At 37.9% G+C, this 13752-nt stretch overlaps 1 protein-coding gene across 2 annotated transcripts in view; it reads left to right on the forward strand.

Moving 5' to 3' along the window:
- LOC309512702 (transmembrane protein 132C) overlaps positions 1-13752 on the forward strand; it is a 328786-nt gene that overhangs the window by 308755 nt on the left and 6279 nt on the right. For both annotated transcript variants that reach the window (XM_082188408.1, XM_082188409.1), the window contains exons 7-8: positions 7338-7611; positions 10304-10495. In XM_082188408.1, the coding sequence (XP_082044534.1) occupies positions 7338-7611; positions 10304-10495 (466 nt within the window). The remainder of the gene's footprint in view (positions 1-7337; positions 7612-10303; positions 10496-13752) is intronic.

Raw genomic sequence — 13752 nt, forward strand, 5'->3', positions numbered from 1 at the left:
CTGAGGGTGGTGCAGTGCGAAGAATGTGAGAATCCCCACACAGTCACAGAGAAACACATCTCACCAGCAGCTCTAGAGTGTGAAACCATTAAAACAAGCTTTCTGTCGAGCAGTACAGTAGTGCCGTGAATCCTTGATAAGACAAAGGAGGTAATACAAAAGAATGTGAAATTTATAATGGACACGGTTGAGCTCCACTGAGAAACGGTAACACTACAATTTCATTAACAACCATTATAATCATTATTAGAGCAGTAGTTTATATTAAGCATTCATATTAATTTCATTCAGATAGAAGTTCACATTTATATCTGAGTATGAAAATACTGTATATGAGTCAGACCTTCATGATTTTAATTATTAATATGTATTGTTAATCCTGTAGTCTAATTAGCGTTGTTATGGTAATCAATTAAAGTTATCATAGTATTGATTTTGGGGGTCCCTGGGTTGGCTAAAAGTCTGGGTGGGATGTCTGAATCTGTAAAAGTAGGAAATCCTTGAGTTATGAAACAGCCGCATTAGAGGGGTTGATCATTTTAAACCTATTGGAAATGCTTCTGGCTGCAATTTCCCAGCATGCACCTATAATATTTAGTTGTCATTCGAAACTGAAGTATGGGATACATTTCACCTCTCTCCTTATAACCCACAGGGAAGCTTGGGCTTGTGAATTGAAAATAGAATAAAGTCAATACATAAGATTTCCTGGAGGTATGAAGGCAGTTTCCTCTATGTCTCCATTTCTGTATGTCCCATGTGGAATGATTCCCAATGCGTGTGAGAAGCTGAGAATACAGAATATAAAATATGAAGTTCTTCATAGGTGAAATTTGAAGTTCCCGACGGTTTGCTCTGGGTGTACATGTATCAGGTGGATTATTTTTGAGACAGTTACAATACAGATTCATTGAGAGTTTGAGCAAAGCCATAAGGGAGATCCCGTGCATTGTGTGGTGGCATTCCTTCCCAAACTTCTCTACTCAACTTTTCGATGACATAAGTAAAGTGCCTGACGTACACTGTCTGCTTTACTTTAAAACAGTACGTAGGAAAAATAGGCAAACTGACAGTGCAGCACTGGGGAAAAAGTGGTGACAGTGATGTGTTCATATCCGTTTAGTTCTGCAAAATATCTCATTTAAAAAGGTGAGTCTCTATTTTGACTGGATTTTTTTTTTTTTGCTGTGGGAGACCCCCAAAGCAAGTAATGGAGGGCCATTGACCCCATGTGGCGGCCCCTTTATACTTGACACCCTGGATTATCAGTACACCACTGGTTTACAGTGCTATTACTTTAATAACTAACGGTATACCCTTTGTTAGTTGAAGTGCATGTTTTCATAATAGCTAATTTTGTGGTTTATGGATACATATCATAAAGCTGTTAATGCTAATGAGTTGCTCTGTATCCACACAATGAATATTAGATGCTAATTGCTTCATGCTTCTTTTTTTGTTTTTACATCAACCTGCTCATTATGCAGTTCTATTTATGTGTTTCTAAGAAGTAGAAAAGGTGCATGTAATTCTACAACTCTACAAGGTCAAGCACCATTAAAGCTGAAGTGTGTTTTAAATGGTAAAGATTTTCTTCTTCTTTTTGAGGATGTCTTTTCTACGTGTAACTAGCTAGTAAAAGCTGTGTAAACCTCACTCCCCTGGCCTTTAGAGGCACGCTAGCGACTGAAGCTAGAGGCTGCGGTCTTTAGCGTCCTTCTTAGAGCACCTGCCTCCCATCCCGGAGACGCTGGTTCGAATCCCGCTCGGAGCGGGTCGAGTCGGATCGGTTACATCTGGTGCCGTGACCCGGATGAGAGTGAGGTTTAGGGGGGTGAGTGTAACAGAGGCAAGCTTTAAGAGTGCGTGTGAACCTCACTCCCCTGGCCTTAAGTGGCGAAACTGCTAGAGACTCCGGTCATTAGAGTCCTTGTTAGCACGTCCGCCTCCAATGCCGGAGACGGCGATTCAGATCCCACTCGAAGGGGGTCGAGTAGGACCAGTTACATAAGTAATCAGTGTGGAAATTTCTCATATACTTCCATTGAGAACTTATATCATATACCTCAATCATATCTAGGGATCTGAATATCATAGAAACTCTTTTAAGATTAATTTGCTAGTGACTGCTTAGCAACACCATAGCAACTACCCACAACACCCAAGCAATGCCCTAGGGACCACTCTGAACATCTTAGCAGTGAATTAGTTCATACAGGGAAAGTTGTTAGGCAACCTCCAACTTTTTTGAAGAATATGTATACAAAAATCTGTTTTCTGCTGCTAACTTCAATGTGTTTTGTGATCTAATTTGTGTACTCATTTGAAACCTCTGTTCAAATTAAGGTGAATATAATCAGTATGTAATAATGATTCTTTGGACAACAAAGTTGAACTCAAATTGGACAAGTGAGAAAGCCCTACACCAGCAAGATCTTCATAGAGCTGTGTCTCCAGTAGTGGGAGGTTGTCTGTCATGGTAGATCGAGTGGACTCTAATGAGGGGCTCGATTGCCGTCCTCCTGACAGCCTCAATCTCAGAGAGCACTAACAAGACGGCCACCTGATGCAATCATAATCTGATTCAGTGACAGAGCCCCAAAGTCCATTCTAATGTCGCAGTCCTGTGGCAATAATGCACATTACTGTGGTAATAATGCACATTACTGTGGTGACACCTTAAGATCCCACTCACTCATGTTGTAGTATTCATAACTCCAGTGACTTCAGCAGCACCCACATGCTGCTTGGTGGTGCTAGTTCAGTCAAACTTAGATGTAAAACCCATACTTACAAATGGTGATTAAATTGACACAATAGTGTGCAACAGTCGGGTTCTGGAAGTAAAAACTTCATTCATTTTCTCCATAGGGAAATTGATTTTGAACGATAACTTATAAACCTTGTTAAATCATTAGTGTTTGCTTCTGTTGAAGACATCAGCCAGCATTAATTAATCATATATTTTTTTAAATAATCATGTTTTACTGAGGAATTCCTGGTAAAATACTACATTACCCATAATTTTGTTAGCTCTGCCCACTCCCATGAAGCACTGCGACTGGCGTAACAGAGTTGATCTCTCTAACACAAAATGTTTACATTTCTGTATGTGTCACGTGTCAGTGTTTGTTTGTATTTTCAGTAGTCACATGTCTTCCTTTGTTCTTTTCCCGCAACTCCTTCGTATCCATGGTTTCTGTCATTTAGTTCATTTGTATCACCTGTGTTTAGTTAATCATCATCATCATCATCAATGTCACCTGTGTTCTGTTAATCAGTGTTCATCAGTGTTTGTATTTAGTTCCATTCAGTTCAGTCAGTCTTTGTCTGATCTCCATCCTACTAAGTGTGTATGAACCTTTTGCCTGTCTGTACCTGTTTGAATTGTATTGTTAGTAAAAGTTTGCATTGGAACTTTTGATTCTCCCTCGTCGTCGTCTTGTCTAAGCTCTCAAGTACACTGTCGTGTACTTTTGTATAAAGTTTGTAGTGTTGGGATTCACCCTGTAGCTCATTGTCTTGGTTTATGGCTTATTACTCTTTAACAAATACTTTTTTTTAATTTTTTATCCCTATGGGGAAAATAAATGGAAAAAAAATACTTCCAGAACCTATGCCGCTGAAAAGGGGGCCCTAATGCACTCTCTTGGTTGATATCGGTTTTGCACCTGATATCTCAAACAAACAGAAGTGCCCAAAAACCAAAGAAATACTGAGAGATACCAATGTCCGCAGCTCTTGGCTCTAACGGCCAACTTGGATCACGTGTGCCTTAATAACCAATCACATTACAGCCTCAACGTCACTGTATTTATTTCAGTTGTGTGACAGTCAATCACTGTGTGCAGTATACCATAGAAATAAATAAGAAATGCCTTAAACTGAATCCTACCTGTCACAAAATTGTCAGTGACTTTTTTTTTTTCAAAACTTTTTTTTTTCTTAGTGTAAACTTTTTTTTCTTCTTCTTTTTTTTTTTTTGCCAACCTAGAAGCTTTCCTTAAAGCTGCATTGTTCATAAATCACTGACCAAAATTTTGCTGGAAATGTGGCCGCACCTTTAGATAACTAAATATCCAACCAAGTGCTATTTATTACATAAATATAATATATAGTAATAGAACAAAAATTATTTTCAGTATCACTTTACAATACGTTTCTGTTTCACGGTGTCATGTGAGATCCCAAAACAGAATCCTATTCCCCTTCCTCAGTGTCTGGTCCAAAATGTTACTCCATCTTTCTGAAAATGTGATATTTAAAAGAAATTAATTAACATATTTTGATAATTAAGAATAAATGCCCTGTAAATGTTTTTTCATTATTATTATTATTATTATTATTATTATTTCTAATCAGGCACCAAATATAGTACCTTTAAAAAGGTCAACCAAGTAGCTTGTTAGCAAGGTTGTTTCGAGGTACCAGGACATGATTTTTTAATTTTTTTTATTCACCCAAATGGCTAAATCTCCACATGTATCCTTTAAAATGCATGCTGTTAAATGAAGGACTTCATCGTCAGCACATCACGACTAATTAGGATGCCTCCGCTAGCCACGCTCACCTAGCTACAGAAAGTCAAGTGCCTCTGTCAGCAGTTTATGAACATGTGTTAGGCCGGCCCAGACGCTCATTAGCCAGTGGTGTTGGCGCACACAGCTGCAGTCCGGTCTACAGAGCGCATGCCAAAGTACATTCATCTTTCCTGTGATTATCACAATGTGAACATGTTAAGCAAGGATGAACGAGCATGTTAAAAATGGCAATGTCACCTCACATTTGTTTTATTTGACCCAGAGAAATTTTTTCATGCAAGAGAGGAGAAAATGTCAATTTTGGCTCATCACCTCAAAATATGGCAGAGGAATGTGTGTGTTTTGCATTCACCACTGATTTCCCTCTCAACACACTCTCATTTATATTTATCAGGGCATAACAGGCATGACCTTGCTGATGTAACAGCATTACGGTTTGGTGCTAGTGGGCACTGATGATCCATTGTTTACCGCTACGTGTGTGCGAGTATGTGAGAGAGAATCGCAAGGCTCTTTGGCCTCTGCCAAATGCACTGCCAGTTGGTCCGTGTAGTGCGCGAGAGAGGAACTGACCCGAGAGAGCATTTTTGTGCTCGTGCCAAGCCTGTAGCGTGTGGAGTGCCAGACTCTCCCGCACTTTACGGACCGGTGTTAACAGTGTTCTCTCAACACCAGGCAGGCATGATAAAGTCCAACCGCTGGGAATGACTATTCCAGTCTGTATCAAGGAATGACTCTGTGTGAGTGAGATATGTGGTGCTAGTGAGGGAGGGCTGCCCCCTTAAGGGACAACTGTCTGCTCTGTGGAAGATATTGCTTATTGAATCGTCTTCAGACCTCCTGTGTTCGTAAATAACTGAGCCCTGCCATTGTGATCTCATCAAGAACATCTGATGGCTAAATCAGAAAAAGCCATTTGTCAATATCCCATCCCTTCCAATGAAGATTTTTTTTTTTCTTTTTTTTTTATCCAACCAATTTAATAAGAATCCATGCGATCAAGAATTTCGCAAGATTTCCAAATGCACATTTTGTTCAAGTTCAATTTAGTCGCACAAAAATTTGGTCGGTTTGATAGTGACAATTTTACAGCATTTATTAATCTAGTATTTAATCATTTGTATTTATAAATTTACTATTGTTAATTGGTAATTCATGTTTGTTCATCTTTTAACTTTTTTTGCAGTGGATTTGGCACAATTGTTGTACTTTGTTTCTATACACCTCCAAAGTAAATGAATTGGTTACCTTGGAAAGAAGCCATACATTCAGTTATTAAATATGTCTCGAGTGTAATTAACAAAAGCGGAAAAATGTGTTCTATATGTAACAAATATGTATTTTATCTGTGTGGTAAGAGAGATAAATAATGAGGAGGAACATAACAATTGTTCTGCATGTGAGTGGATGACTTTTCCTTGCTGTAATTGTTGTATGTGATTCTATTATAAAATAGGTTCAATTACAGTGCTGCAAAAGTCAATGTCACATTACCATACCTACACACACTATAATCTGAACCAGAGGACCTACACACATACACCCTTCTCACAGATATAGCAAAAAAAATCATTTAAGGGTAGGCAATTTCGGAGAGGCTAGCAATAGCAAGCTAGCTTTGATAGCATAAGATCCCACCCTCTTTTCAGAGCGTCTCCAAAGCCATGACTTACACATGAAACACACAAACGCGCACAGCCAGAGCAGAGCCTGCAAAACGTCACAAGAGACGCCGTTAAATTACCTCGTCTCAAAGTTGTCATCTTATAATTACCCTTACAACATGGTGTGAACGCCGCAAAAGCTTGTTGTTTTGGTTCAAGAGGAAATGTTAAAAGCGGCTGCTGGTGCTCGGTGACTGTCCACAACTCTGCATAGCCTCATGTTTCCTGTCAACATATGCATTTCCATTCGCGCTGATGACGTGTGATGTCTGCTCTAACAGGGTGCGCAGAGGTATGGAAATGCATATATTGACAGGCAGGTAAGACATTGTATTCGACATTCGGTCCGATGCAGTGATTGGATGAGAATTTTTGGGGGGTCCTGAGACGTCCACAGAAGATATATATGAAAGAAAAAAAAATTATAATAATGATATTTAGACCACTAGTATTGATTGCTATAAGGATGTGAAGAGTTTCAACCAGTATAACAAGAAGTGTATGAAAAAAAACCTGTCTACCTTACCTTTAATGCAGTCTCCTTTCAATGTTCAAACACAACATGGAGGTTTCTTTCAGTGATGTAGTTTTGCTGTACCACGCAAAAGCCCTCTAAAGAGGACTATGACCTTCATTTTTTCACCCTTTGATTATGTGCGTGGGTTTTAATAAACATTCATTAAGTGATCTTGACTTTTATACTTGAACTGATCTTTGATTACTAAAGTACATTTAGCTCTATCTTTAAATACGAATGTGTTTTTGTGAAGCTCTTTGACTTTATCCAATGGCCTCTAACATCAAAGTAGATTTTAAAAAAAAAAGTCCTCAAAGAAAGTAGTAGCTTAATTGTACTTCCAGCTCTTGCTGTAAATGTCAGTCAGTCAAAGAGTATCAAATAAAACTGATTTGCTTAACTAGCTTCCCTTGATTAAGTGCATCAGCCTAATGAAGCTTAATGGAGGCGTGTCAACAAACAGTAATTTCTGTCAAAAAAAAAGGGATGTTTTGTGAAACGTCAAATGAAAAATGCATGAACCCTTTGAAAAACATGATTGGGTTAAATGTTAAATATTACAGAGATAATGACTATCCTGGTGCAGATTCAGACTTTCATCCTTTCCGTCCTCAGGTCGACGCGAGACAGTGAAGATGACGATGACGAAGAGCGGAGAGGAAAGACGTGTACTTTACAGTACCAGAGGACCATGGTGCGTGTGCTCACACACTTTGTGGCTGAATCCTCTGAGACGCGAGGTCAGGTGGCTCACATGCTAGGCAGTGATTGGCAGGTGGATATTACAGAGCTGGTCTGGGACTTCTTGAAAGTAGAGAATCCCCGAATCGCCAGGCTGAGAGAGGGACGTGTTTTGGAGGGCATGGACACAGGCATGACCAGCATTCAGGTATGTGTGTATATTTTCTATATTTTTGTCTGCCATTTCAGTCATGTGGTGCAATAAGTCTCTTTAAAATATCAGATAATTTTACCTTTTTTTATGACAAGGCAAAGTTAGTTTGTGAAATGTCACATGGTGCAACTTAAAAAACATAATGATATTTGTAAAAAAAAAAATATATATATATATATATAAAAGTAATTCCTATTAAAATGACTGGTAACACCTTACAATAAGGTTTCATTTGTTAACATTAGTTAACTATTGTAGTTAACATGAACTAACAATGAACAATAGTTCTACATTATTGATTAATTTATTAGTCAATTTATTAATTTATTTATTAAAATCAATTGTCATTTCAAAATGTACTAAAACAGTTTGAAAATCCAGTTATATTGTTAACAGTTGTTAATGCACTGTTTGCTAACATGAGACATAGAATGAACAATTAGATTTTTACTAACGTTAACCACTTAAAACATATATTGCTAATTGTTGGTTCATGTTCGCTAATGCATTTAACAAATGAGACATTATGTCTCATAAGGTTCCCAAATAACTGGATTTCACATTCCTGTATTCAAGGTGTAAAGAAAATGTGATGTAAATGTCAAGTAAAAAGAGTTAAAAGGGGCTTTCGCACCGAAGGAACCTTTTCATAGTTCCTAGAACTATTGGCAGAAGTATCTGGGTTTTGGCGTGTTCGCACAGCAGGAACTAGGAACGATTTTAGTTCTAGGAACTCCTTTTGGAGGAACTAATTTAGCTCCTACTTCAGAGTCGGGTCTAAACCAGCACTATAGGAACTACCAGTGACATTAGTGTACGCTGATTGGCCGAACGCACGCAAAACACCAGTACCTGCCATAAAAAAAAACTAAAAAAAAAACTATGTAAACACACTGAAGTCCTGTGGATATTAGGAATGAGGACATTTCATTCTGCCAAACTACACGCAAGTACTGAATTAATACACAGGTCAGTTTATTAGATGAATTAAACTTGAGGTAACGCAGCGCTGTTTCACTTGGTCTAACGTTACACTATCATACTAAACAGCATTTGAGTGTGTTGAAAGTTATAATGTTATTCTATGCGTTAGTTTGTCTGTATGAGACTAGCAGTAAGCTCGATCAACATTAGAATAACATACTGATCATATTCTAACATTTCATCATGTTGAGCTATATAACATTGATTTGTTTTATGTCCATTTGCTCACCTGTCTAATAAAGTACGTGCAAGAGCGGCGTCTCTGTCAAGTCGTGAAGCTCTGTCAAGTCGAAGTTTTTCGCGGACGCGGAGCTCTCGGCATCTCGAAAACGTCACGCTGATATTGATCCTCGTTTTAGTTCTCCTTTTGTCCCAAAGTCTGGTTACCATTGTCCATAATGTTTGAACAAAACAACAACAGCATGCCGCTAGACGTTACGCACTACGCAGTTGTTCACATCTGTCGCCATGGTTACTATGGCAGTACAAGTGGAAACCAGGGATAACGTGGATATTACATCATTGACAGGCGACAGGCAAGTGAACAGGGACGGCCACTTTTTAAAACTGGGAATTTCTCTGAATTTACAAATTCTTGGAAACATTTAGGATGCAGTACACAACTGAAAGAAATATTTAACACTCTGCAAATATTTTTTGGATATTTTGATCGAAAATTCGTACATATTGTACCTTTAAGTTGCCAGCCACCGCCAGCGTTTTTGGTCATTTTCACAAAATTTTCATGGCCTCCAGAATATTTTGTTGTATGAAAATCTGAACATGCAATATCAAAAAAAGAAGAACAACATAGCCTCTGCTTAAAAATAAAATAAAATAAAAAATTCTAGCTTCATGCATTCTTTTTTTTATCAACACTTGAATGTGGGTAATTTTCATTAAAAAAAGCTAAATTTTAAACAAAAAGTTGAGAAACTACAACATGACTACAACATGCATAAGCAATACTTTAATCGCTTGTTTCTGCTTGTTTCTCTCTTTTTTTTCTTTTCTTTTTTTTATCTAGATTCTCTTCTCTTTCAGAAATTGTGTAATAGTGCCCCCTACCATATAACAGTGAAAACACAGAAATCCTGAGCGGGGAAAGAGTTCAATTGAAATCAATGGTGGGGAAAGTGTTACATTTAAATTAAACTTTAATTGAAAATATACATTATTATTATTTTTAAACCACCTGAAACCAATGTGAACACAATAAGTACATTTCTAAAAACTTGGCACATCTTTTTAAAACATGATATTTCCTTTCATTTGTTATGGACACTTTTGCACTGTAAATAAAGTCCCCTTACTTTTTCTGTAAGTCTGAACACAGCTAATACTAAGCCGTTGCCTTTTCCGCAGCCCACTTTTCTCTGTCTCCAGGAAAGTGGGCTGATATTGCTGTGAAAACATGTGTCTGAGGAGGTGTTCGTCATCTGGATTTATTTTGTTTTTCCTGTCTGCTTTGAGACCAGATACCTAATATCTGCTCGTCTGCAGTGAAAGTGTGGGCGGGCAAGAGACTGTCTGTAACACCTTTTTATTGCATCAATCACTAGATGGGTTTACAGCTCTGTGTTTCTGATATTTCTCCCTGTAATTGGAGGCAATCCTCGTGGGCAGAGCTGTATCCACCAACCCAGATTGCTTATGATGCTTGTATTTAATAATGCACTTTTGTGTGTATGCTCTGCTCCAGGTTCTGTCCCCGCTGTCAGACTCTATCCTGGCAGAGAAGACAGTGAGGGTTGTGGATGATCGAGTGACCATCACTGAACTGGGACTGCAGTTGGTCAGTGGTCTCACACTCAGCCTGCAGCTCAGCACAGGAAGTAACCGAGCCATCAGCGCCACGGCAACCACACAGGAAGTGCTCAGCAATCCTAAACAGGTCATTTTGCAGAGTTAAATATGTGCTCAGATTCAATATGTGCTGTTTACTGCCACACAAATAAATATTTATACAGAATGCCAACAAATTATTAGAGTCGGTGACTGATGCTGAAGAAACAAGCATTCTTGTAGCTTTAAAATGAAAGAATCCTCGAAAGAGAATTTTTATATCATTTCTACTTTGTTGACAACAAATATACAGAACCAAACCCTTGTAATGGATAACATCTAACACGATAAACTGGAATGAAATGACAGCCAGTACGCAGCTTTTATTTAAAGTGACCCTATTATGTTATTTTAAAGCTTCCTAATGTTGTTGTGGAGTCTCCTACAACAGGTTTACATGCATCATAGGTTAAAAAAAAACTGTTTCATTGTCTCATAATATACATTTGCACATCACCACATTGTTCAATGATTCTCAAATGACTCCATTGATGAATCAATCTCTCTAAATCCACTCTGCTTTGATTGGCCAGACAGCTCAGTCTGTTGTGATTGGTCTACCACGTACAGCGCGCGTCGAAAACAAAAACGGCCATTGCAATAACTGATCGACAGCTCAGGGATTGTACACCGTAAACTAAAGACAGAAACGAACAATGACGTCAATTTTACCATATCAATCCGAGTGCGAGTCCGATGATGAAACACTGGAAAAACTATTCACTCAAGGACGACTCGAGCAGGACGTTTCTCAGTGATACGCTACTCAGTTTGATGTACATTATGAGATGTTGCAACTGTAATTCCTCACCATCAGCATTAACAAGAGTATGTCCATCAACAAATCGACTATTTTACTTATTTATTTACCGAGTATTTTTCCAATTTATTGCGGTGAACATGTGGGAACTGTATAATAACAGTGCATACTTTAGCCGAGCTCTAGCGTGAATGACTGATGTAACATAAACGTTGGTAAAACAAATCTTGCTCCATGCTTAATCTTTCCTCAAAATAGTGAGAACGACAGACAATCTGCATTAACCCCTTCCTCATCACCCCCAAAGTGCTGCATACATGACATACCCAAAATAAAAAGGTTACTGCTCATAAGTAATTCTGAATAGAAACATAACACACATACATTTAGAAAGCCAACCCTTGAGAGTTTATAGTTCAAGACTCAAAATTAACCAGACTGTTATTATTATTGAGATATATAAGCTCAAACATATTTTGAACTACAATAATCCGGGATCACCAGTGATCCCTGACAGGTAAGGTTTCAGAAAGGCGGGGCGTAGAGGAGCAACAATAATGTATGGTATATGTAAAATAATTACTTTTTTGAACCTAAAACCACGTAAACACATTGCATTAGCCAAATACACAAAATAATGTTCTTTTTAGAACTATCATATGACCCCTTTAAAGTGACACATGACATAAACTGCAGCATGCACTTAGAATAAACAGAATGATATCGTCCGCGGTGTAGATGCTAATATAGTTATTTTTATAGTTATCGTCCTTGGTGCGAATGGAGAGTTAATTTCACTCATAACAAAAAGTAAATAGTAACTGTTTTTTGCCTTTGCCGCAATGTTTAGATATGTCGTTTAGAGCAGTTTGTTTTTATTCATGTAAATCTGTAAATATCCACCATATGGATTACAGAGACTGGATTACTGTAATGCCTTATTCGCTGGTTGTCCTGCATCCTCAATAAACAAGCTACAGTTAGTCCAAAATGCCGCCGCTAGAGTTCTTACGAGATCAAGAAAATATGATCATATAACAGCGATTTTATCATCACTGCATTGGTTACCTATAAAGTTCCGTATTAATTACAAGGTATTGCTACTGACTTATAAAGCCCTAAACGGCTTAGCTCCAGTCTATTTAACGGATCTTCTATCACCCTATAATCCATCGCGCTCTTTAAGATCACTAAATTCAAGGCTTTTGGTCATACCTAGGATATCCAGAACCACCAAAGGAGGGAGAGCATTTTCACATTTGGCTCCAAAACTCTGGAATAGTCTTCCTGATACTGTTCGTTGCTCAGACTCGCTCTCCCAGTTTAAAACTAGATTAAAGTCGCATCTCTTCAGCCAGGCATTCATATAATCCTACAGTTCAAACTACAATCCGGCCTCTATCCAATGCCAGAGGAGAACTGGCCCCCGACTGAGCCTGGGTTCTCCCAAGGTTTTTTTTCTCCATTAGGTCACCTGATGGAGTTTTAGGACACCATTAGGTCACTTGATGGAGTTTTTCGGTTCCTTGCCACTGTTGCCTTTGGCTTGCTCAGTTGGGGATATTTTGGGGATATTTAATTTAATTTCATCAATCAATAAATTCCTCTTGAAACAAACTTTGTTGTATTATTTAAATTTAATACTGTGAAGCTGCTTTGATACAATCTGTATTGTGAAAAGCGCTATACAAATAAACTTGACTTGACTTGACATAGAAATACTAAGAAAAATGACTCCATTGTTTAAATAGTTTACATCAGCACAAGCAGGTATTTTGATTAATCATTACTTCCAATAATCCTGTATGAGGAATAAATAGCTTTTCTTAATTTCTTTGCAATATATGTAAAGCATTTAGATTATTAATATATTATAGATTCAGGTTGTGTATTTTGCATCTTTGGTGAATTAACTTGTGGGAATAATACATTTTAAAATATAGTTTCTAAATACTCCAAGCCAACACTTAAATCACACACTTAATGTCAACTATTTATTAGTTAATGTGAATTAATTACAGACAGTAATGATCTTGAGATTCTGTTATTTCACAGGAAGAATCATTATGCTTTGGTCTCTTGAAAAACAGTTTGTGCGTTTCTCTGGAAATACTTCTAGGAAAATGCTCCATTTGCATTCACTAACAGTAGCCCATTATATAACACAGTCGATACTCACCGCAATTCCCTCTTTCTATAACAGCCTATTTAAGAAGCTTTTTTCCTACACTGGTCATTTGTTACACAAGTGTGATGTATAACCCAGGGATGAAAGTAACTATAGTTACAGCTGTCATGCTTAATTATGGCTTAGTTAATGGACTCAGAGGAGGTGGTTAATTTGCAGTGCCTCAGTACCTGGACTCAATATAATTATCTTCTAGTTGACAGTCGTAATCAATATGACACACCTCAGTTTAGCAGCATCGCAGTGCTGTTAGCCCAATCCTTTCAATTAAGACAGACATACGTGTGTGTTTGTGGATTCCAGAGGCTTTGATAGTCTGTTAATTCCTGTGGAACCTGGTGTGACAATACATATTAAG

The sequence above is a fragment of the Leuciscus leuciscus genome (genome assembly GCF_965113295.1).
Source record: "Leuciscus leuciscus genome assembly, chromosome: 13".
NCBI lineage: Eukaryota > Metazoa > Chordata > Actinopteri > Cypriniformes > Leuciscidae > Leuciscus > Leuciscus leuciscus.